The 21,630-nt window shown below is 42.4% G+C and overlaps 6 protein-coding genes across 6 annotated transcripts; all 6 read left to right on the top strand.

The window, feature by feature from the left end:
• The first annotated feature begins 713 nt into the window (after nucleotides 1-713).
• LOC121179511 (odorant receptor 131-2-like) lies at nucleotides 714-2,383 on the top strand. The gene is made up of 2 exons (XM_041034399.1): nucleotides 714-869; nucleotides 1,619-2,383. Exons 1-2 carry the CDS (start codon nucleotides 714-716, stop codon nucleotides 2,381-2,383), a joined length of 921 nt encoding a protein of 306 aa, XP_040890333.1.
• A 914-nt stretch (nucleotides 2,384-3,297) lies between these two features.
• LOC121179510 (odorant receptor 131-2-like) lies at nucleotides 3,298-4,740 on the top strand. Its single transcript, XM_041034398.1, has 2 exons — nucleotides 3,298-3,453; nucleotides 3,940-4,740. The coding sequence occupies exons 1-2, from the start codon at nucleotides 3,298-3,300 to the stop codon at nucleotides 4,738-4,740; spliced, it is 957 nt and encodes a 318-aa protein (XP_040890332.1).
• A 7,059-nt stretch (nucleotides 4,741-11,799) lies between these two features.
• Nucleotides 11,800-13,468, top strand: LOC121179509 (odorant receptor 131-2-like). Its single transcript, XM_041034397.1, has 2 exons — nucleotides 11,800-11,963; nucleotides 12,704-13,468. The coding sequence occupies exons 1-2, from the start codon at nucleotides 11,808-11,810 to the stop codon at nucleotides 13,466-13,468; spliced, it is 921 nt and encodes a 306-aa protein (XP_040890331.1). The 5' UTR covers nucleotides 11,800-11,807.
• Nucleotides 13,469-14,609: 1,141 nt separating this feature from the next.
• On the top strand, nucleotides 14,610-15,727 carry LOC121179508 (odorant receptor 131-2-like). The gene is made up of 2 exons (XM_041034396.1): nucleotides 14,610-14,765; nucleotides 14,903-15,727. Exons 1-2 carry the CDS (start codon nucleotides 14,610-14,612, stop codon nucleotides 15,725-15,727), a joined length of 981 nt encoding a protein of 326 aa, XP_040890330.1.
• Nucleotides 15,728-17,365: 1,638 nt separating this feature from the next.
• LOC121179507 (odorant receptor 131-2-like) lies at nucleotides 17,366-18,437 on the top strand. The gene is made up of 2 exons (XM_041034395.1): nucleotides 17,366-17,518; nucleotides 17,637-18,437. Exons 1-2 carry the CDS (start codon nucleotides 17,366-17,368, stop codon nucleotides 18,435-18,437), a joined length of 954 nt encoding a protein of 317 aa, XP_040890329.1.
• Nucleotides 18,438-20,250: 1,813 nt separating this feature from the next.
• LOC121179506 (odorant receptor 131-2-like) lies at nucleotides 20,251-21,371 on the top strand. Its single transcript, XM_041034393.1, has 2 exons — nucleotides 20,251-20,406; nucleotides 20,550-21,371. Exons 1-2 carry the CDS (start codon nucleotides 20,251-20,253, stop codon nucleotides 21,369-21,371), a joined length of 978 nt encoding a protein of 325 aa, XP_040890327.1.
• The last annotated feature ends 259 nt before the right edge of the window (nucleotides 21,372-21,630 follow it).

The following is a 21,630-nucleotide window of genomic DNA, read 5'->3' as shown; positions in this document are numbered from 1 at the left end:
TGAAAGTCAGTGACAGTCCCCTTCCCTGAGATGCAGTTGTTGCTGTGTGTCATGTTTTTACCACGAGACAAAAAAAAAATTTGTAATTGCGAGTGGGCAAATGCGGGGGGGGGGTCATTTTTATGCTCAGGTTCCCCCAAAGCCAAAGGCATAACAAAGGCAAGACGTGTAAACCCAGACTCCCGGGTTTAATTTATTATCATACAGGTCCTGCTATTGTCCATTGGTCCACATATGTTTGCATCTCTACTGTTTCCTGTTACTTATCGCCTGATACACACTGACAGTTATATCTGTGATAAGCTAACGCGGGCCGATATATCAGACTCTGCAATTTATCGGTCTAGTTCAACTATGAGGGTGTGTTTCAGATCAGCAGCACGCTCGCACACACACACACTCTCACTCACTCACTCACTCACACTCTCACACACACACACACACACACACTCACTCACTGTACCTTCTTTATATAAACTCTTGCAATAGCACAATCAAACTGGAGCAGATCAGTCTCCAGATCTAATTCCACTGTGCTGTGGTCAGTACTGAACTGTTCACTTCACTGCTTCTTATCACATACAAAATTAGAAAAAGGCTTTAATATTCAAGAACCTTGTAAAACTGTTTGTTTTTAGATTGATCTCAGTTTGATTCTGTGTATTTTATATTGTACGCCTTCTGCTTTTTAAACGAGTTCACCTGCTGCTGACATGAATTCCACCGCTGGAGCCAGAAACACGACAGAAGCTGCAGCTGGCCTGGACGCGTTGATCACGGCTGTTGGCAAGAATGTGACTGTTGTTGTCCTCGGCATCACCATCAATTACATCAATGCCACCATGCTGCACACATTCGTCAAGCATCAAGTGTGTGTTTTAGTACATCCGCCGGTTTTTATAGTTAGTAAAGAAAAATAAAGACTGTTCAGAGAAGCTGAATACAGCTCTCCCCTCTCTTTCTTTGCCTCTCTCCTCCTCTGCTTCTCTTACACTGGTACTTTTAAAAGGTATCGTTCAGTGAGCTGGAATTCATGTTAGCGCAAAGTCACCGAGTTTTTGGAGTCTGGTGTTTTCCAGCTCCTGTTGCCCACTTTATCGTATTCCTGCTTCCTCCTCACACAGATAAAGAGAGAACAAGAAAGGTAAAACACTGAACCACCACCAGAGTTGTTTGATTTACTGTTTGATGTTCTCCTCCAGTAGGTACAGAGTGGTAGAGTAGACTGGTTGAGTGTCAAAGCATTTAATTACTCAGTTATTACTGTGGCACCAAACAAAAGTTGATGGCACAGCAGAGAACAGGGGTGAAGTTGCAGGTCAGGTGATGAGTCTTGGTAAAACCGGAGCAGGTACAGTTACACGCTTTGTTTGCAGTTTAAGGCTACAACTAGTAATTATTTTCACAATCGCTTAACTGTGCTGTTTCAAAAGACATTATGAAAAGTAAGTAATGACCATCACAACTCTCCAGAGCCCAAAGAGACATATTCCAGTGTCTTGTTTTGTCCAATTATTAGAGTAAAATCCAAACACATTCTATTTACTAACTTACTAGTTAGTAAAGCAATAATTTAGAAATTCTCGGTGCTGTCTAACTCCAGATTTGTTCAACACAGGTCTTCAAGGCAAACCCTCGCTACATCCTCTTCATCCACCTGGTGTTCAACGACATGATCCAGCTGACAATCACCATTTCTCTCTTCATCTTCAGCTACACCTTCCGCACCATCTACGTCTCCATCTGTTGCCTCCTCATCTTGTCGGCTGTTCTCACCGCACAGAACACCCCTCTGAATCTAGCTTTCATGGCAGCAGAGTGCTACATCGCTGTCTGCTTTCCTCTCCGCTATAACTACATATGTACAGTCAAAAGAACTTATATTGTAATTGGCCTAATCTGGGCAACGAGTTCACTTTCTGTCCTGCCAGATGTCTTCATCCTCTTGGCCACTGAACCTCTGGAGTTTCTCAATTCTAGAGTCTACTGCCTCAGAGACACTGTGTTTAGGAGCAGCTACAGTCTGAAGAAGAGGGATGCATCCCACATACTGTTCCTGGTTTTGGTTTGGCTCACTCTGTTCTACACTTACTTCAGAATTTTGTTTGTGGCCAAAGCTGCTAATGCAGATGCTAAAAAGGCAAGAAACACCATCATCCTTCATGGCTTTCAGGTGCTGCTGTGCATGATGGTCTATGTGCAACCTATGCTGCTTCAAGGCCTCACGTACTTGTTACCAGCAGCTGTTACATCCATATACTTTGTCATGTTTATTATAAACCAAATCCTCCCTCGCTTTGTTAATCCTGCTATCTACGGCCTACGAGATAAAACTTTCAGGAAGTTCTTTAAAAAGTATCTGTGTGTATTAAACAACCATTAAAAGGCAACAATGACAGTCTCATAAATGAATGAATCTAAAACGACATGATGTTTGTAAGTGAAGGCTCAGACTTTTGTTAAATTGAAATTTAAAAAAATGTTTGGAGAAAAAAAAACTCTGAAACTGGAACTGGCAAAAATAAGCTCAGCTTCAGAATAAAAAGGTTTTAGCTCATCAGTAAATTTGTACATGAGATACGACTAAACACAGAGGAACAACTATGGTTCATCACTCCACAGGATTAAGAGTCTGATCCAACTGTCAATATCATGAGACGATAAATGAGTTAGCGTCAGTGTGTGACTGCTTTAGCTCGTTATGGTTCTGAAACTAGTCACAACCTGTCATTTTAACGCAGTGATGATTAAAAACAGTAGTTTCAGTATAAATAATAGTAAACAGTAAAGTAGTAAATAGTAAAGTAATAAAAATAACTAATAATAACTAATAAACACATGATTAGTGACGATGAGGCCTGGCTCCAATGACCCAGTGAAGAAAGTGGCTTCTCTGTGATGAAGCTTGTTGTGGTCATTTCACTCTGACCTCACACAGTTAAACACGATCCATCCATCAGCTGCACCACTTCTCCTTGGAGGGTGGCGGGGAGGCTGGAGCCAATCCCAGCTGACACTCACTGTGTTGGTGTGTTTCAGGTCAGAAGTGTGCGCACATACTCACTGAACTTGCTCTATAAATAACTTTGACTTGCAGCAGGATAACCGAGCAGTGGCAGATCCGTCTCCAGATCAGAATCTGTTACCTGAGCTCAGTATTGGTTTGTTTGCTTTGACTGCTTCTATATTCCAGAGTAAGCTCAACTGTGAGGAGGTTGATTCTAAATGATAGTTACAGTATTTTATCATCAGATGTTTTCTGTCTTTCCTTTTGAAACAAGTTCATCGGCTGCTGACATGAATTTCACTCCTGGCGACACCAATGTAACGACGGCTGTGAATAACCGTGACACATTTGTTGTTGCTGTTGGCAAGAACGTGGCTGTCGTCGTCCTCGGCATCGCCATCAACTACATCAATGCTACTATGGTCCACACATTCAACAAACACCATGTGTGTAAAACAGTGCTGCTACAAACAAAACTGTTCAGCTGTAAATTGCATGTCAACTTTTTATTTTATCCTTAAACGCCGATTTAGCGAACAAGCACCTTGGAGTGAACAACATTATGAGCAATGATTATTTGAATGTTCAATATCTTCTCGTATTCAACAACATCACTTAAGTGACGCCATCTTTTTTATCTTTTAGTGAGACAAATGAACACCTGTGTGATGTGACCAGGATCAATGTGCCTCATATATAATTACTACAGGAGTGTATGACTGTTTTTGTTTTGTTTTGTTTTTTAATCACACAAAATAAATACTGGTACGAGCACAGCAGACAATGAAGTCTGTGAACAAAAAAGGGAAATGTTAGTTATTACTGGTAGAAATGCAGGGGCAGGTGTCACGACATACTTGTGAACTGTCTGCGTTCAGGCAGAGATGTGTAACATACTGAAATCTAATCCCTGATTCTGCTGTTCAACACAGATCTTCAAGGTGAACCCTCGCTACATCCTCTTCATCCACCTGGTGTTCAACGACATGATCCAGCTGACAACCAGCATTTCCCTCTTCATCTTCACCTACACCTTCCACACCATCTACGTCTCCATCTGTTGCCTCCTCATCTTGTCGGCCATCTTTACCACACAGAACACCCCTCTGAATCTAGCTTTTATGGCAGCAGAGTGCTACATCGCTGTCTGCTTTCCTCTCCGCTATAACTACATATGTACAGTCAAAAGAACTTATATTGTAATTGGCCTAATCTGGGCAGCAAGTTCACTTTCTGTCCTGCCGGATGTCTTCATCCTCTTGGCCACTGAACCTCTGGAGTTTCTCAATTCTAGAGTCTACTGCGCCAGAGATTTTGTGTTTAGGAGCAGCTACAGTCTGAAGAAGAGGGATGCATCCCACATACTGTTCCTGGTTTTGGTTTGGCTCACTCTGTTCTACACTTACTTCAGAATTTTGTTTGTGGCCAAAGCTGCTAACGCAGACGCTAAAAAGGCAAGAAACACCATTATCCTTCATGGCTTTCAGGTGCTGCTGTGCATGATGGTCTATGTGCAACCTATGTTGCTTCAAGGCCTCACGTACTTGTTTCCAGGAGCTGTTACATCCATAAACTTTGCTATGTTTATTATAAACCAAATCCTCCCTCGCTTTGTTAATCCTATTGTCTACGGCCTACGAGACAAGACTTTCAGGAAGTTCTTCAAACAGTATCTCCTATGCACAGTGACCATAAACATCCACCAAAAGACAACAATGAAGAGGCCGTCATAAAATTCTTCTTAATTGAAATTCAAAGATTCATTCAAATGTGGGACATATTAAATATCTGATCTGCAATGACTTGTTTGAATCAAAATTTACAGTCTATAAGCCCAACAGAGCATTTGAAGTAGTCTGCTTGTCCAGCAGAGGGCGCTCTAAAATTCACTACCAGTTTGGCCTATTGCCTGTCCTGTACTGACCCGTCAGGACACTAAGCTAACAATAAAATGAATAAATTGATGAGGACGCTGGAGAACATTATCAAATCACCGCAGCATCTGTGGAAGTATTTCGGGTTCTTATTGGCAGATGGAAAAATTACTGACAAAGATGTTTGTTGCACACTTTGTATAAAGCAGCTGCCTCAGAACAACAATAAACCTGAGGACTCACCTGCTACCAAGTGGGGCAGCAGAGGCTCCAGAAACTGTAAAGCCTTCTCAAATTTTCACTACACTTCTCCACTGGACCGTCACCAGATACTCATAAGAAGCCTTTCACCAATACCATCGATTTATATGGAAGTATATGATGTCCACAGTTTTGGAAGCAGGTCGCACGGAACCAACATAGGAAAATATGTAGCCTGCACCACACTGTATTTGTGCGACAGACTGAATTCAACTGAACTTGACTTTCTGAAAAGTGAAATGAAACTAATAAACACATGATTGGTGATGATGAGGCCTGGCTCCAATGACCCAGTGAAGAAAATGGCTTCTCTGTGATGAAGCTTGTTGTGGTCATTTCACTCTGACCTCACTCGATTAAACACGATCCATCCATCAGCTGCACCACTTCTCCTTGGAGGGTGGCGGGGAGGCTGGAGCCAATCCCAGCTGACACTGTGTTGGTGTGTTTCAGGTCAGAAGTGTGCGCACATACTCACTGAACTTGCTCTATTGCTCTAGTATTTTATCATCATATGTTTTCTGTCTTTTCTGTTGAAACAGGTTCATCATCTCTTTTCTTTCCTTACCTTGTGGTTAGGTGTCAAGGCTTCAACATCATTAGGGTCATCTGATACATGTGTTATTGGTCTGTTATTGATGATGGCCTCCACTTCACACATGACGGTTTGAAGTCCTTCATCATCTAATGACTGTTGCTGTAGCACAGAGTTCAGGATTTGTCTTTCCCCACACGCCACCTTGGTGTGAGGCTGCTGGTGTGTTGAACATCCACTTGATGCCTTGTACTGTCATGGTGTCTTGTATTTTGGTCTGATTCAGGTTTTCCAAAGCTTTGCGCAGTTCTTTTTCTGCAGCAACAAAATTTGATCCGTTGTCTGAGCGCAAGATTTTTATTTGTCCTCTTCTGCATATAAAGCGACGGATGGCATTAATGCAGGAATCTGTATCCAGACTGTGAGCTACTTCAAGGTGAACTGCTCCGATGGTGAGGCAGGTAAAAATCACACCATATCACTTGACAAGGGTCCTTCCACGTTTGACCTCAAATGGCCCGAAGAAGTCGACCGCCACATTGGTAAAGGGTGGCTGATCAGGTAGTAACCTGTCCTCAGGCAGGTCTGCCATTTTCTGTCGTCCAGCCTTAGCATTGAGTCTTCTTCACACAATGCACTTTGAGACAGTCCTCCTTACAGCTGAGTTAGCTTGAGGGATCCAATACTTTTGTCACAGCACTGACAGCATATAGTTGCAACCACAATGTCCAACTTCCTGGTGGATGTGCTGCAGTATGAGGTTGGCTATAGGTGACTGTTTAGAGAGGAGGGCTGGATGTTTAGCCTCTTGTGGCATTGCAGCCTTATTAAGCCTTCCTCCAACTCTTAGTATACCATCCTGCAGTATAGGGTCCAGTCTGTGGATCTCCAATCAAGAAACTTTTTTTTCTTGATTGGAGCCCTTTCTCGTAGAGCACAGATCTCCTCTGAGAAATCCTGCGTCTGACTTTGCTGTATGAGCTCTGTTTCTGCTCTGACCAGCTCTTCCAGTGATAACGCAGGCTGTGGAATTGTTGAATTGAATTTCGACATGTGCTCTGCAATGAGCTTGTTTTGTTTTTCTGAGTTGTTTTCAGACTGACAGTAGCTTTGAGCTCCTTTGTCTTTTAGTAGTATTAGTGTGTCCTTCAATCTGAGAAACCATGCGACTGCCTTCTTTAGTCGTTGCCAGTTTGAGTAGAAAGCAACAAGCTTGTTGAAAGTGTACAAGCTCTCAGTTGTGCTGGTCATGACAACTCTAGCACATGTTTTGACTTCTGCGTCTCCTTCTATTGACAAGTCTTTGTCATCCAGCTGTTTAGGCCACTCATATTCGGGCTTCAGCAGGAAAGCTGGGCCACGTATCCAGACTTTGTTCTGCATGAACTTCTTCACTTTGACCCCTCGAGAAGCCTGATTCGCAGGATTCAGTGCTGAGTGGACATAGCGCCATTGAGTGGGATGAGAATGGTTCCATATGGTGGTGACTCTGTTCGCCACAAAGGTTTTGAAGTGAGCACTTTCATTTGTAAGATATCTAAGAACTGTAGTGCTATCAGTCCAGAAGACTGATTCCTGTAACTGGACCGTAAGTTCCTGTCTGAGCATTCTGTCCATTTTGACAGCAACGACTGCTGCTGTCAGTTCCAGTCTCGGTATTGTGACATGTTTCAGAGGCGTCACTCTTGACTTTCCTATGATGAAGGAACAGTGTTTTTTGTTATCATGACTGGTAAGCACTATGTAGGATGCAGTAGCATATCCATCCTCGCTAGCATCAGCAAAATGGTGCAGCTGTGCTGACTGCGTGGATCCAAACTGATCTGTTTTCATGAATCTGGGTATGCTGAACTCCGTCAAGCTCTTCAAGTCTGACAACCATTCTTGCCATCTTTTTGCATGTCCATTGTCAATCACTTCATCCTAGCCATGTTTCTTTTTGCACAAATCGCACAAGATGAGTTTTGCTGGTAATATGAGTGGCGCCAAAAAACCAAGGGGGTCAAAGACAGAACTTACTGTGGACAAGATGCCACGTCTGGTGACAGGCTTACTTTGCATATTTATCTGGAAGCTGAACCGGTCAGTCTCTGTGCACCACTGCACGCCAAGTGCACATTCCCTTGGAAGTGTGTTGTGGCTTAAATCCAGGTCTTTAACTGCAGGTGCTTTCTCATTGTCTGGAATAGACAACAAGACTGTCTTACTGTTACTCACCCACTTGGTCAGGTGAAAACCTCCTCTGGTGCATAAGTCTGTGAGTTCTTGTACCAGTCTGACTGCCTGCTCGCTTGTTTCCACTGCTTTTAAGCAATCATCAACATAAAAGTGTCTTAACACAGTGTCAATGGCCTCAGCACTCACAAACCCTGCTCCATCTTCCGCAGTTCTTCCCAGAGAGTAGGAGGCACAACTGGGTGAAGATGTAGCACCGAATGTGTACCTTCATTCTGTATTCTTCCACATTGTTGTTTAGATTGCCTTCTGGCCACCACAGAAACCGCAGCAGGTCTATGTCTTCCTCCGGGACCCTAACTTGATAGAACATGGACTCCACATCTGCCATCAGCGCCACTGGATGCTCATTGGTGTCCTGCTGAGGTTTACCTCAGCAGGACACCAATGAGGTTGTAAGTGAGGTCCGGTCCTGGGAGCTACTGCTCATTTAGGGAGATACCCTGGTATGTGGCCGTGCAGTCAAAGACTACTCCTATCTTTTTTTCCTTGGGATGGTACACACCGTGGTGAGGGATGTACACACACGGCCGTCACTGCGACTGAGTTGCTCAGCTGGTATTTTCTCAGCATAGCCGTTTTCAATGATGCCTTTCATGAACACTAAGTAGTCTTTATGGAAGTCTGGGTTTCTCTTGAACTTTCTTTTGAGAGTGTCAACCTGCTGCTGTGCCATGCAGCGATTGTTTGGCATTTTAATGTTCAAATTTCTCAGGGGCAAACGCAGGCTGTAATCAACTACCTTGGCTGAGCTTGAAACCAAGTGCATAAAACCTGTGATCATCCTGAGACATGTCAGCTTCGTTCTGGGAAATCTGTGTTGTACTGTTTCATTAACAGTTCTTCTAATTCCCTCACTTGAACACGATTAGCTGTGTAGCTCTGCAGCTTACCATCATCTGCTTGTAGGGCATCATCTTTTCTGAGAGGTCCATTGATCACCCATCCGAGAGCGGTTTTAACTGCATATGGCCCTTTTCCTTCACTGTTTATGACTTGCCATGGCTCAATGGCTTTTGGTACACTGGCACCAATAAGCATTCCCACTTCTGCGTGAATACAAGGCAGGCGTACTTCTTTCAGATACTGCCTGTGTGCAATGTCTTCTTGTCGTGGGATATTTTCTTTCTTTACTGGGATGTGGTTGTGTGTAAACACCTTTGGCAGCTCAATGTATTTATCATCTTCAAGACCACTTACCTCAAGATTTGAAAGAACAACACTTTTCATTAACTTGTGATTTTGAGAGTTGTCTTGTGCCATTGTGTCAAGAAGAAACTGGGTGCTCTTTCCTTTAAGATTTAGTTTTCTCTGAATGTCTTCAGTGCAGAATGTTGCGGTGCTGCCAGGATCTATGAAGGCATATGTTTCCACATATCTCTCACTCTTCTTGGACTTCACTTTAACTGGTACAACAGCAAGCACACATTCTTCCTCTCCAGCCCCAGTGTTTCCACTTGACTCTTGACCACACGACCAGCTACTTTTGCTTGTCGGTCAATGAAGTCGACTAGGTGAGAAAACCTTGCTCGTCCTCTTCCTGTCTCATGAATTTCGAATGCAGTTGTTCTCTCTAAGCTTGTAAGGAAGCTTTGAAATACCAACTCGCATATTAGTAGGATTATCCATTTCTTCCATGAATTCAATATCGTCCATTGTGTTCCTACATCCAATCAGGAAAAGAGCTTTAGCACTTAATGCTTTACCATCTTCAGATTTGATCTGAGGCCCTTTCAAAGCTTTATCCATGTATGCATTCGCGATCTTCAGCTCGTCTCCATATTGCCTCTGGGGCAACTTTCTGGCCTTGAAGTAGCCTCTGTCAGATGACATATGCTCACAGCTACAAACAAGTTTTTGCGGCTCCCCGCTCGTATACTGCACCAAGTAGTACAACTTGTCCTTAAAACTGTCTGTTTTATCATCCACAGCATGCTCAAACGCCCTGATGAAGGACTTATAAGTGAGAGGGTCACCTTTAAAAACTGGAATGGCTTTTGAAGGGAGATATGACCTCCTCTGTTGCTTTACCAGCATCTCAGTAATCTCATTCTGCCTCTGCATGACTTCATGCAGTCCTCCATCATTGTGAGCTGCCCGTGGGTGACTGCTGCCAGGTGGCTTGATCTGATGTGTGTCTGGTAAAGGCTGCGCCAATGTGCCAGGAATATATCCTCCTGCAGCGGCATTCAAGGACTGCATAGCATTTGCGCTCTCTTCTTCTGGTTTACTTTGTGAATGCCTTTGAGATACAATGCTGTTAATGCTTCCTTTCTCACTGTCATATTCCTTGAACACCAGTTTGGCGTTAGACTCTGCAATAGCTGTGTCGAGAGCAAGCTGTTCCATTTTAGCTTTCAGCTTCAGCTCTTCACGTTCCCACTCCTGTTTCCTCCTTAAAGCTGCTGAACGTGCCATCAAAGCTGCACGCTCTGCTTCTTCCTTCATACGTGCTGAGGACCCAGTAGTTGTTGATGATGCAACTGAGGATTTCTTACTATGTCGACTTCCTGTAGCAGCTTGAGATACACAATCCTCTGCTTTGACATCATCCTCACCAAGATTTCTTCTTGGATTTTCATTTGCACCTTTATCTCCATGTGCATTATTTTTATCTGTTAATTTCTTCTTCATTACAGCACACCAGTTTCCAGTATTTTCAACAAAGTCTCTTAATGGTGCTGCTCTTGGTTCATACCAGTTATGTTGATCTGCTTGTCCTTCATCTTCATCCAATAAATCCACAACTGCAGCATTTATATCCTCAAACTCAGTGAATGTTTTACCAAACTGATTATGAAGCATTTCGTCTACCTCATGCACAGTTGAGCAATCAAGTTTCAAGTTTTCAATAATTCTCATCATGCTTGTAAGCTTCTGGATCCAATAAGCCTGCTTATTTTATCCTCCACTGCCTTCTTCTGTGGGCGCCCTCTTATGGCCACAGTAAGAACCACTTGGCTAACCGCTGATATCCAAATCCACGTCAAGGCAGTGCGTTCGCCATTTATGCGATGCGCGTCTGCGACACACTAACAATAAAATAAATAAATGGATGAGGACACTGGAGAACTGGCAGATGGAAAAATTACTGACAAAGATGTTTGTTGTTTGCACACTTTGTATAAAGCAGCTGCCTCAGTACAACAATAAACCTGAGGACCTACAAAGCCCGGTGGGGCAGCAGAGGCACAAGAAACTGTAAAACGTCAAATTTTCACTACACTTCTCCACTGGACTGTCACCAGAGACTCATAAGAAACCTTTCACCAATACCATCGATTTATATGGAAGTATATGTTGTCCACTGTTTTGGAAGCAGGTCACACGGAACCAACATAGGAAAATATGTAGCCTGCACCACACTGTATTTGTGCGACAGACTGAATTCAACTGAACTTGACTTTCTGAAAAGTGAAATGAAACTAATAAACACATGATTATTAACGATGAGGCCTGGCTCCAATGACCCAGTGAAGAAAATGGCTTCTCTGTGATGAAGCTTGTTGTGGTCATTTCACTCTGACCTCACACAGTTAAACACGATCCATCCATCAGCTGCACCACTTCTCCTTGAAGGGTGGCAGGGAGGCTGGAGCCAATCCCAGCTGACACTCACTGTGTTGGTGTGTTTCAGGTCAGAAGTGTGTGCACATACTCACTGAACTTGCTCTATAAATAACTTTGACTTGCAGCAGGATAAATGAGCAGTGGCAGATCCATCTCCAGATCAGAATCCGTTACCTGAGCTCAGTATTGGTTTGTTTGCTTTGATTGCTTCTATATTCCAGAGTAAGCTCAGCTGTGAGGAGGTTGATTCTAAATGATAGTTACAGTATTTTATCATCAGATGTTTCCTGTCTTTCCTTTTGAAACAGGTTCATCGGCTGCTGACATGAATTTCACTCCTGGCGACACCAATGTAACGACGGCTGTGAATAACCGTGACACATTTGTTGTTGCTGTTGGCAAGAATGTGGCTGTCGTCGTCCTCGGCATCGCCATCAACTACATCAATGCTACTATGGTCCACACATTCAACAAACATCATGTGTGTAAAACAGTGCTGCTACAAACAAAACTGTTCAGGAATATTAGTGTCTGAGGGTGAAACCACCTCTCCCTCCCCTTCTCTGTCCTTTCCTAACTCTCCTGTCTGCTGCTTCAGCTGTAAATTGCATGTCAACTTTTTATTTTATCCTTAAATGCCAAAGAGTCTAAACAACAATTTAGCGAACAACAATATGAGCAATGATTACTTGAATGTTCAATGTCTTCTCTTGTTCTATAACATCACCTAAGTGAAGCCATCTTTTTTATCTTTTAGTGAGTCTGCACAGAAACCTGCATGCAAGACAGACAAATGAACACCTGTGTGACGTGACCAGGATCAATGTGCCTCATATATAATTACTACAGGAGTGTATGACTGTTTGTTTCTATAATCACTTCAGTTACACTGCTGTTTTCTACACAGTCACATAAACTTTAACATCACTTTGACCATGTGTGATCATGTTATAATGAAGTGATCAAATCATACAAATTTAAGTTTAATGGTACCATCAGAGTGGTTAAATGTGCGGTTAGATAAATAAATATGGATGGTACAAAATAAATACTGGTACCAGCACAACAGACAATAAGGTCAATGAAGCAAAGATGGAAATGTTAGTTATTATTGGTAGAAATACAGGGGCAGGTGTCACGACATACTTGTGAACTGTCTGCGTTCAGGCAGAGATGTGTAACATACTGAAATCTAATCCCTGATTCTGCTGTTCAACACAGATCTTCAAGGTGAACCCTCGCTACATCCTCTTCATCCACCTGGTGTTCAACGACATGATCCAGCTGACAACCAGCATTTCCCTCTTCATCTTCACCTACACCTTCCACACCATCTACGTCTCCATCTGTTGCCTCCTCATCTTGTCGGCCATCTTTACCACACAGAACACCCCTCTGAATCTAGCTTTTATGGCAGCAGAGTGCTACATCGCTGTCTGCTTTCCTCTCCGCTATAACTACATATGTACAGTCAAAAGAACTTATATTGTAATTGGCCTAATCTGGGCAACGAGTTCACTTTCTGCCCTGCCGGATGTCGTCATCCTCTTGGCCACTGAACCTCTGGAGTTTCTCAATTCTAGAGTCTACTGCGCCAGAGATTTTGTGTTTAGGAGTAGCTACAGTCTGAAGAAGAGGGATGCATCCCACATACTGTTCCTGGTTTTGGTTTGGCTCACTCTGTTCTACACTTACTTCAAGATTTTGTTTGTGGCCAAAGCTGCTAACGCAGACGCTAAAAAGGCAAGAAACACCATCATCCTTCATGGCTTTCAGGTGCTGCTGTGCATGATGGTCTATGTGCGAGCTATGTTGCTTCAAGGCCTCATATACTTGTTCCCAGGAGCTGTTACATCCATAAACTTTATCATGTTTATTATAAACCAAATCCTCCCTCGCTTTGTTAATCCTGCTATCTACGGCCTACGGGATAAAACTTTCAGGAAGTTCTTTAAAAAGTATCTGTGTGCATTAAACAACCATTAAAAGGCAACAATGACAGGCTCATAAATGAATGATTCTAAAACACCATGATGTTGGTAAGTGAAGGCTCAGACTTTTGTTAAATCTACATCACGTTTCACGTGACCCACAACAACACAAAGCTGTTTCTCCTGTTCAACTCACGCTTGCCAAGTGATTTTTATTCATGTAACAGTTCAATCACGGTGAGATCTCACACCCTGGCTGATGTGATCTGCTTTCGGTGCTTACACAACAACTAATATTTCAACTGCACTGCCAGTCGCACCACTTTCTGCATGGCTGTGTGTTCCTGAGGAGGTGACACCACGTTAGGAAGCTTTCCACAGCACCAGAGTAGAAGGTCCCCAGAGAGAGACGCTCTATTTCTTAAAGGAACATTCTGATACGTCTCCATATCTCTACAAGACAGCCCGTATTTTTTTTACACTTTTTTTAATAAAAAAAATGTAAAAATTTCATTTTCATTTATACATTACAGTCTTTTTTGAATGTGCATAGATCATTACCAGACTTGACTGTCAGGAAGCCATGTTCACTGACACACAGCTGGATTTTCCACTGACGTCATGTGTGACAGTCTGCAGCTCAGTATAAAGACACCAAACCGATTTCAGACTCATTTCATGTGGATGCTGAGGTGCACTATCTGAGGTAGGAATGTTTTTAATGCTATCACATTGTATCAGTGCGGCATTTTAATATCATGTTGTTTACAGTACAATATTTATATAATGCTCAAACACGGCACTTGTTCTCTAACAGTGATTACTTTATCTTTATCTCCTAAACTGAGCATATCTTTCATACAGCAAGGTTAGATGGTAAACACCACGTGTTAACAAGAGCAAATCTTTTTATCTGTAAAGAAAAAGAAATTTGCTGTAATTTATATATTTTTAAACATGATCTTGCAACACGACTGCAGTTATTAAAGTTAAGACCTGTGCAAATATAGTGATGCTTTGGATGGATGCATTTAAAGATGAATGATTTTACTCTGAACAGTAAAGATCACTCACTCACTCACTCACTCACACACTCACTCACACACTCACTCACACTCACACACACACACGTGTTTAAATGAAATGTTTTTAAATGTTGCTCAGTAACAGACTCGCAGGATCCTCCAATCACCTCCATGAATTCCTCATCTCTTGCCTATAATGTGTCGAGTGGTCTGAGTTATCGAGACTCTCTGAGCACAGCTGTGGCCAAAAACGTGATTGTTCTGGCTCTTGGTTTTACCATCAACTACATCAATGGTACACTGATTCACATCTTCAGAAAGCACCAGGTCAGAAAGAAAAAAAAATTCTTTCCTATTGTGTTTGTCATCGTTAACATGTATAACCATTATCGTTATAATTCATATTATTATAATTATTATGCTTTAACTGCCTGATTTCTTTATTTTCTTCTCCTGCCTTCCAGATACTTTACGTGAATCCTCGTTACATCCTGTTCATCCACCTGGTGCTGAACGATATGATCCAGCTCACGACCACAATCAGCCTGTTCGTCTTTAGTTACGTCTTCCACAAAATTAATGCTTCCCTCTGCTGCCTCATCATCACCATGGCCGTCTTCACCACCCTCAACACTCCGTTAAATTTAGCCGTCATGGCAGCAGAGTGCTACATCGCCATATGTTTACCACTGCGACACGCTCAGTTCTGCACCATCAGAAGAACGTATATTCTGATTGGTTGGATTTGGGCCACGAGCACAATTTCAACGCTGCCAGATGTGTTTATTACTCTGGCAACAGAACCTGTACAGTTTTTTTATTCCACAGTTTTCTGTGACAGGGACGGCCTGTTCCGACACCCTGTCATTTTGAAGAAGAGGGACATTTCCTATGCACTTTTCCTAATTGGTGTTTGGCTCACTCTGTTTTACACTTACTTCAAGATCTTCTTTGCTGCTAAAGCAGCTAAAGAGGCTAAAGCAGGAGACGGAGACGCAAAGAAGACCAGGAATACTGTCCTGCTTCACGGCTTTCAGCTGCTGCTGTGTATGCTAACCTACATAGGCCCAGTGTTACAAAAGGCTTTGTTTTACTGGTTCCCTAAACATTACATACATGTAGTCTTTGTTTCTTATATCATCATCCAGATCCTCCCCAGGTTTGTCAGTCCCATCGTGTACGGGCTGCGGGACAAGACATTTAGACAGCATTTGAAAAAGCATCTGCTGTGTACAGTGAGTGCAAACATCAAACCATGGATCACAACGAAAAGCATGTTCCTCTGCTAAACAAAGCATCTCCAGCTGTGACTGGTGCTGACAGCAAACACCTTCTCTGAAAGTACGCGAGCGCACACTGACGACACAACACTGGAGCTGGAGAGAAATATTATACTATACCACAAGTAACACAGCCGGCAAATTCACTCATCAGTTCTAAAATTCATCCAAATCACACTGTTGCCCATAAAGTTGGAATAATTTTGTTTTCAGACTCATTCCTCTTTTTATTCCTATTTATTCACATCAGTAATCACATTGGAAGAGACTGATCAATAAAGTTTTGAAAAGATCATGTCACAATCATTTCATGAGAAGAGGTAAAATATATTTTATTCCAACTTTATGGGCAACAGTATACAACTAAACTGTTTAACAATTCGAACATGCACCACAGGCTGCAGGCTTCTGATGCACAATTATCTATTCTCATTATTCAAACTGCTCCTTATTCTACATTGTAACGGCATATTTTATATTTTCAGTCTACATACAATATATGATGCAGTAAAGATAAAATGATTTTGCAATAAACTGAATGAAATACAAGCACTGCAGTGTAACAACAGTCTGTGAGTCTGGATAAAAATAAAAACTAAATGGAGCTGTCTTACTGTTGCTGCTTCTGCTCTTAAACAAAGCACTTTTGCATCAAGTGACTGTGTTTTGCAGAGCTCTGTCTAAAATCCTGCTGCACTATACACGTTCCTGTACGAGGTTCTGTAGCTGCAGCTTGTTTCCCAGGATGCTGTGGCCGGGTGCAGCCATCTCTGCATCTGTTATACTGGACGCGTTGTCCCAGTCCTAACTGACTGTCAACCAAGTCTTCATCCTAAAACTTCTGTTACAGGGAATTGATTTATGTCCCCACAACGTGAGCAATACAAGTGTGTACACACACACACACACACACACACACTTTAAACCCATGACTGGTCTTGATCCCATGACGTTTACATCAACTACTATATATGAAGTAATTTCCAGTACATACAGAGTTAGTGTATGTATGACGATCACCAAGGTGCGTATCGACGGCCTCTGTGTTATTCTCTGAACAAAAAGACAATTTATTGATTATCTGTCATTTTTATGTGACTATTACTTTGTGTGTGCGACTCATTCTGTGCAGTACATTTATACATTTTTACATTTTAAATGTTCTTGACTCCAGAGTTAAATGATAATAATTTTAATGAAACTGAAGCAGCTGAATGGAATTCAACTATCACTAATGTCCTTATTTACTTAACTGCTGTTATTTATTTAGTATAAATAAATAATAATGATTTGAGTGTTGGCCTGTCGGCTTTTTAATTGATTATAATTTACTAGGCTCTGTAACAGGAACATGGTGCATGAATACAGAAATTATGTCTCACTGAAACATCAGTGTGATGTTTCAGTGAGACATAAAACAAACATTTATTGTTAATTTAAAAAAAAGTGCAAATGCCATTTATTCAAACTGTGCAGGCGTCTGGTGTTTAGTGTTTTAGTGTTTTAACATCGTACAGAGCAGCTGTGGCTGCAGGTCGTCCATCAATCAGAAGGCCGGTGACTCACTGATCTCTGTTCTCTTCTCTTCTAATGTAACCTGCATCTGTCTCTGGTGAAACGGGTCTGCAGGACTCAGTCATTAGACTCATGAGTCTCTCAAACACGGGCAGAAACTTCACAGCACCTGTCTATCGGGACAACTTACAAACAGCCATAATCAAGAATGTGATCACTGTGGTTCTCTGCATCTCCATCAATTACATCAACAGCACCCTGGTGCACACATTCAAAAAGCATCAGGTCTGAACACGTGTGAATCATCACTGTGACAGCTCACAGGCTTCAGTAATATATTCTCGTATAATCACTGGCACTGTTTGTTCTGTTCCCTGTTAATCAGTTGTGTCCTCACCCACAGGTTTTCAATATGAACCCTCGTTACATCCTGTACATCCACCTGGTAATCAACGATATAATCCTGCTCACCATCTTCACCCTCATTCAAGTCCTGAGTTACATCGTGTTCACTCTCAATGTCTCCTTATGCATAGTTCTGATGATGACTGCTATATTTGCAAACCTAAACAATCCCCTAACACTAGCCGTTATGGCCGTAGAGTGTTATGTCGCCATATGCTTCCCCCTCCGCCACACCCAGATCTGCACAGTCAAGAAAACGTACGCTGTGATCGGCCTGATATGGCTGCTGAGTACACTTTCTGTCCTACCGGATTTATTCGTCGCCTTGGCCACAGAATCCATGGAATTCTTTCATTCCAGAGTTTTCTGTCTCAGGGAGAATGTTTTCAGACACCCCCATCTCACAGAGAAGAGAGATATAACCAACACAGTGTTTCTGGTTATTGTTTGGCTCATTCTTTTCTATTCATACTTCAGGATCCTCAGCGCTGCACAAACAGCCGCTACAGACGCCAAGAAAGCAAGAAGCACTGTCCTCCTCCACGGCTTCCAGCTGCTGCTGTGTATGCTTACCTATGTTTTTCACCTTATGATAGAAGGTCTGACTTACTTGTTCCCTAAAGGGGTACTGGCCATTCGCTTCGCCATCTCAATATTTGTTCAGGTTCTGCCTCGACTCATCAGCCCGGTCGTTTATGGGCTACGAGACAAGACTTTCAGGAAGTATCTGAAAAGATATCTGTTCTGCACAACAGGTGCTAACACTCATCCACAAACATCGCAGAAGAGGCCGTTATAAAGTCCTGTTTGAGTTTAATACTGAAGGAGAAAAAGCAAAATAATTGAAATTCTGGACATCAACACTGTGATGTCTGTCTGTGTAGTTCACTTCACCTCTGTACAGTCTTATCCCTGTTTCTGCTCTTTAAACAAATAAAGAAGCTTTTACTGGTTTTTCTTCTTGTTACTGAGATTCCTGCAAAAGATGTAAGCGTTCGCTCCATGGAAAAACTTTGCAAAACTGACATAAGATTAAATCATTTTCAGGAGAAAAAAATAATCTGAAAGGAACATGAGAAAAATCAGACCTGATCCGTACAGACACGATGATAATTACACCCCACGCAAAACATGGACGACCAGAACTGACCAACAATGACAGAGGTAGAATGTGCGACTGATCAACAAGCATCAGTGTCTGAAAAACCTCATTAATACACATAATGTTTCCTGAGACACATTATCTCCTGTACTGACACACAGATCTGTTTCATAAAAATATAAATATAAATGCATCAATAAATCAATAGATCAATCACTGAACAGAGTGGAATGTGCAACAGGGAGGACAAAATAAAAGGAACACCTGTAAATCAAAACACTCTCGTCCCACAGCCTGGAATAAAGTGTATGTCTGCAAAGCTTGTATTTATCTTTTATACCTCAGCTTGATATTTCACTGCAAAGTCTCTGGATCATAACAAGCCACTTTGACCACATCAGTCTGTGGAATCAGGCATTTTTCAGTTTCTTTTTCATCGGTCATCATCAAACACTGAGCCCCACGGTGTGTTATACGAGTGCAGCTTTAGGAAATAACTGAACCTTTACGCTGAAATTTGAATCAGGTCACGTGGAACTAGTCAGGCCTTGAAATCTGCTTTTTCCTGGACATCAGTGCGTAACATGAACATTTACATGGGCCTTGTTTGCTTTTTGAAGACGAGCAGAGACAGATCTAAACCCCAGAGTGTCCCATTCTCATGTATTTGTACAGCTTGTCCTCTAAACAGTACAATAAAAGCTGAGCTAGAAGAAGAGTGAATATTGGACTCACATGACTCCAAATGAACGCTGATGACCCTTCCTGTCTGCCGCCTTCAAGTACCTACAAAACAAACAAAAAAAAATGATTAATGCGGCTTTAAGACCAGTTCTCAGTGTCAGTTCATCAGTTCATTGACACATTGTCACTTGACAAAAAATATAATAAATATATATGAAAATATCAGTTGTTGCTGCTTAAAAGCAAAAAAAAAAATCTGAATTAATCTCAGTGCTCATTTCATCCGTGGAAAGAAAGTAAATAAGCATTTTGTCCAAAATGTAAAACAGATACACACACATCAACATGACGAACACACACCTGCACAAACAATAATCCCAGACGTCTCCTGTCAACCTACATAAACTCCCTGCATCTACACCTACAACAGGTCGGTGTTAGGTGACGTCCTTCTGGGTATGAACAGTCTTCTCATGCTTATTGCTGCTGTTGCATTGAAATGACATGGCCTGCAAATGACTGTGTCGTTGTGTATATCTTTATATTATTATATTATCGCTGCTTGTCATAGGTCACATGAATTCTACTTTTTTTCTGTGATTTAAATTCATTATTGACAGACTTTGCTGAACTGATGTTACTGTGCCTCTGGGCATAAATGGGGCGAGTGTAATGGAGGTTAGCCAGCTGTGTTCCTGCTGTTGAAGTTAAACTCTTTCATGGACTTTGTCATAAATTCTTTTCAAACCTCTCACTGTGAACGGCACAGCGTGACCTACAACATCACCTGTGCTTGTTCCAGAGGGAGGACTCTGCCATTTCAGACATGAATCTGTCGTCTGTCAACGGCACTTTTGCCGTAGCTGGGATTCAGCGCGACACCTTCACCACAGCTGTGACCAAGAATGTGATCGTGACCGTCCTCTGCATCTCCATTAACTACATCAATGGCACTCTGGTCCACACCTTCAGAAAGCACCAGGTCTGAAGTCTAACACTGTTTTTATATACAGCATGTGCAGGTACAAAAGCCGAATGATGAGTCAGCACAAGAGAGAAATTCATCGTCTGCTTCTCATGTCATGTGGTGCATTGTTTGATTCCCTCACTTCCTTTATCCCACAGATCTTCAACTCGAGCCCTCGCTACATTCTGTTCATCCACCTGGTGATAAACGACATGATGCAGCTGGGCCTGTCCACTCTTCTCCACATCATCAGCTACACCCTGTATACGATCAACGTGCCCTTCTGCCTCATGCTGCTGATCATCACCATCCTCACCACCCTCAACACCCCACTAAACTTGGCTGGAATGGCCGTCGAGTGCTACATCGCCGTCTGCCTCCCCCTCCGTCACGTCCAGATCTGCACCGTCAAGAAAACCTACGTCCTGATCGGTCTGATCTGGGCCGTGAGCACGCTTTCTATCCTGCCAGACGTCTTCATCCTCCTGGCCACAGAGCCTCTGCACTTCTTTCACTCCAAAGTGTTGTGTGCCAGAGACAACGTGTTCAGAAGCACCTACAGCCTGAAGAAGAGGGACGCGTCACACATCGTCTGCCTGGTCTTCGTTTGGTTCACGCTCTTTTACACTTACTTCAGGATTCTGTTTGCTGCCAAACTGGCAACTGCAGATTTTAAAAAAGCCAGAAACACTATTCTCCTCCACGGTTTTCAGCTGCTGTTGTGCATGCTCCTTTATGTGAGACCCATGCTCGAAGAAGGTCTAAACTTCTTATTGCCCAAACAGAACTTGGCCATACGCTTTGCCTGCTACGTCATTGTCCAGATCCTGCCACGGTTTGTCAGTCCCATTGTCTACGGACTGCGAGACCAGACCTTCAGGACATATGTGAGACGGTACCTGCTTTGTAAAGTGAGCGTGAGCAACCAACTGGAAAATATCACCATGCCAAACCTCGCACCTTCTATGAAACTGAAGTGACGGCTCCACTGATGCCATGAGCTCCACAAATAACTTCCAATAAACGTTATAGCTCTAATATATTTTCTCATTCTTCAGGTTTCATCTCAAAAACAGTCACTGATTTGTTTTTGTTCAAACTCTAAGGTATAACATACATTTGTATAAAATATTGTGTAAGTTGTAAAACCATCCTGACAGCAGCTTTGGTAAGCAGAGGCTGATTCACTGCAAGTTTACGACACTTGATCAAAACCGTACACCAGATAAGCACAGACAT

The sequence above is a fragment of the Toxotes jaculatrix genome, chromosome 3 (genome assembly GCF_017976425.1).
Source record: "Toxotes jaculatrix isolate fToxJac2 chromosome 3, fToxJac2.pri, whole genome shotgun sequence".
In the NCBI taxonomy this organism is placed as follows: Eukaryota; Metazoa; Chordata; class Actinopteri; family Toxotidae; genus Toxotes; species Toxotes jaculatrix.
Note: the sequence above shows the minus strand (reverse complement) of the source record. Positions and strands in the feature narration are given on the sequence as shown.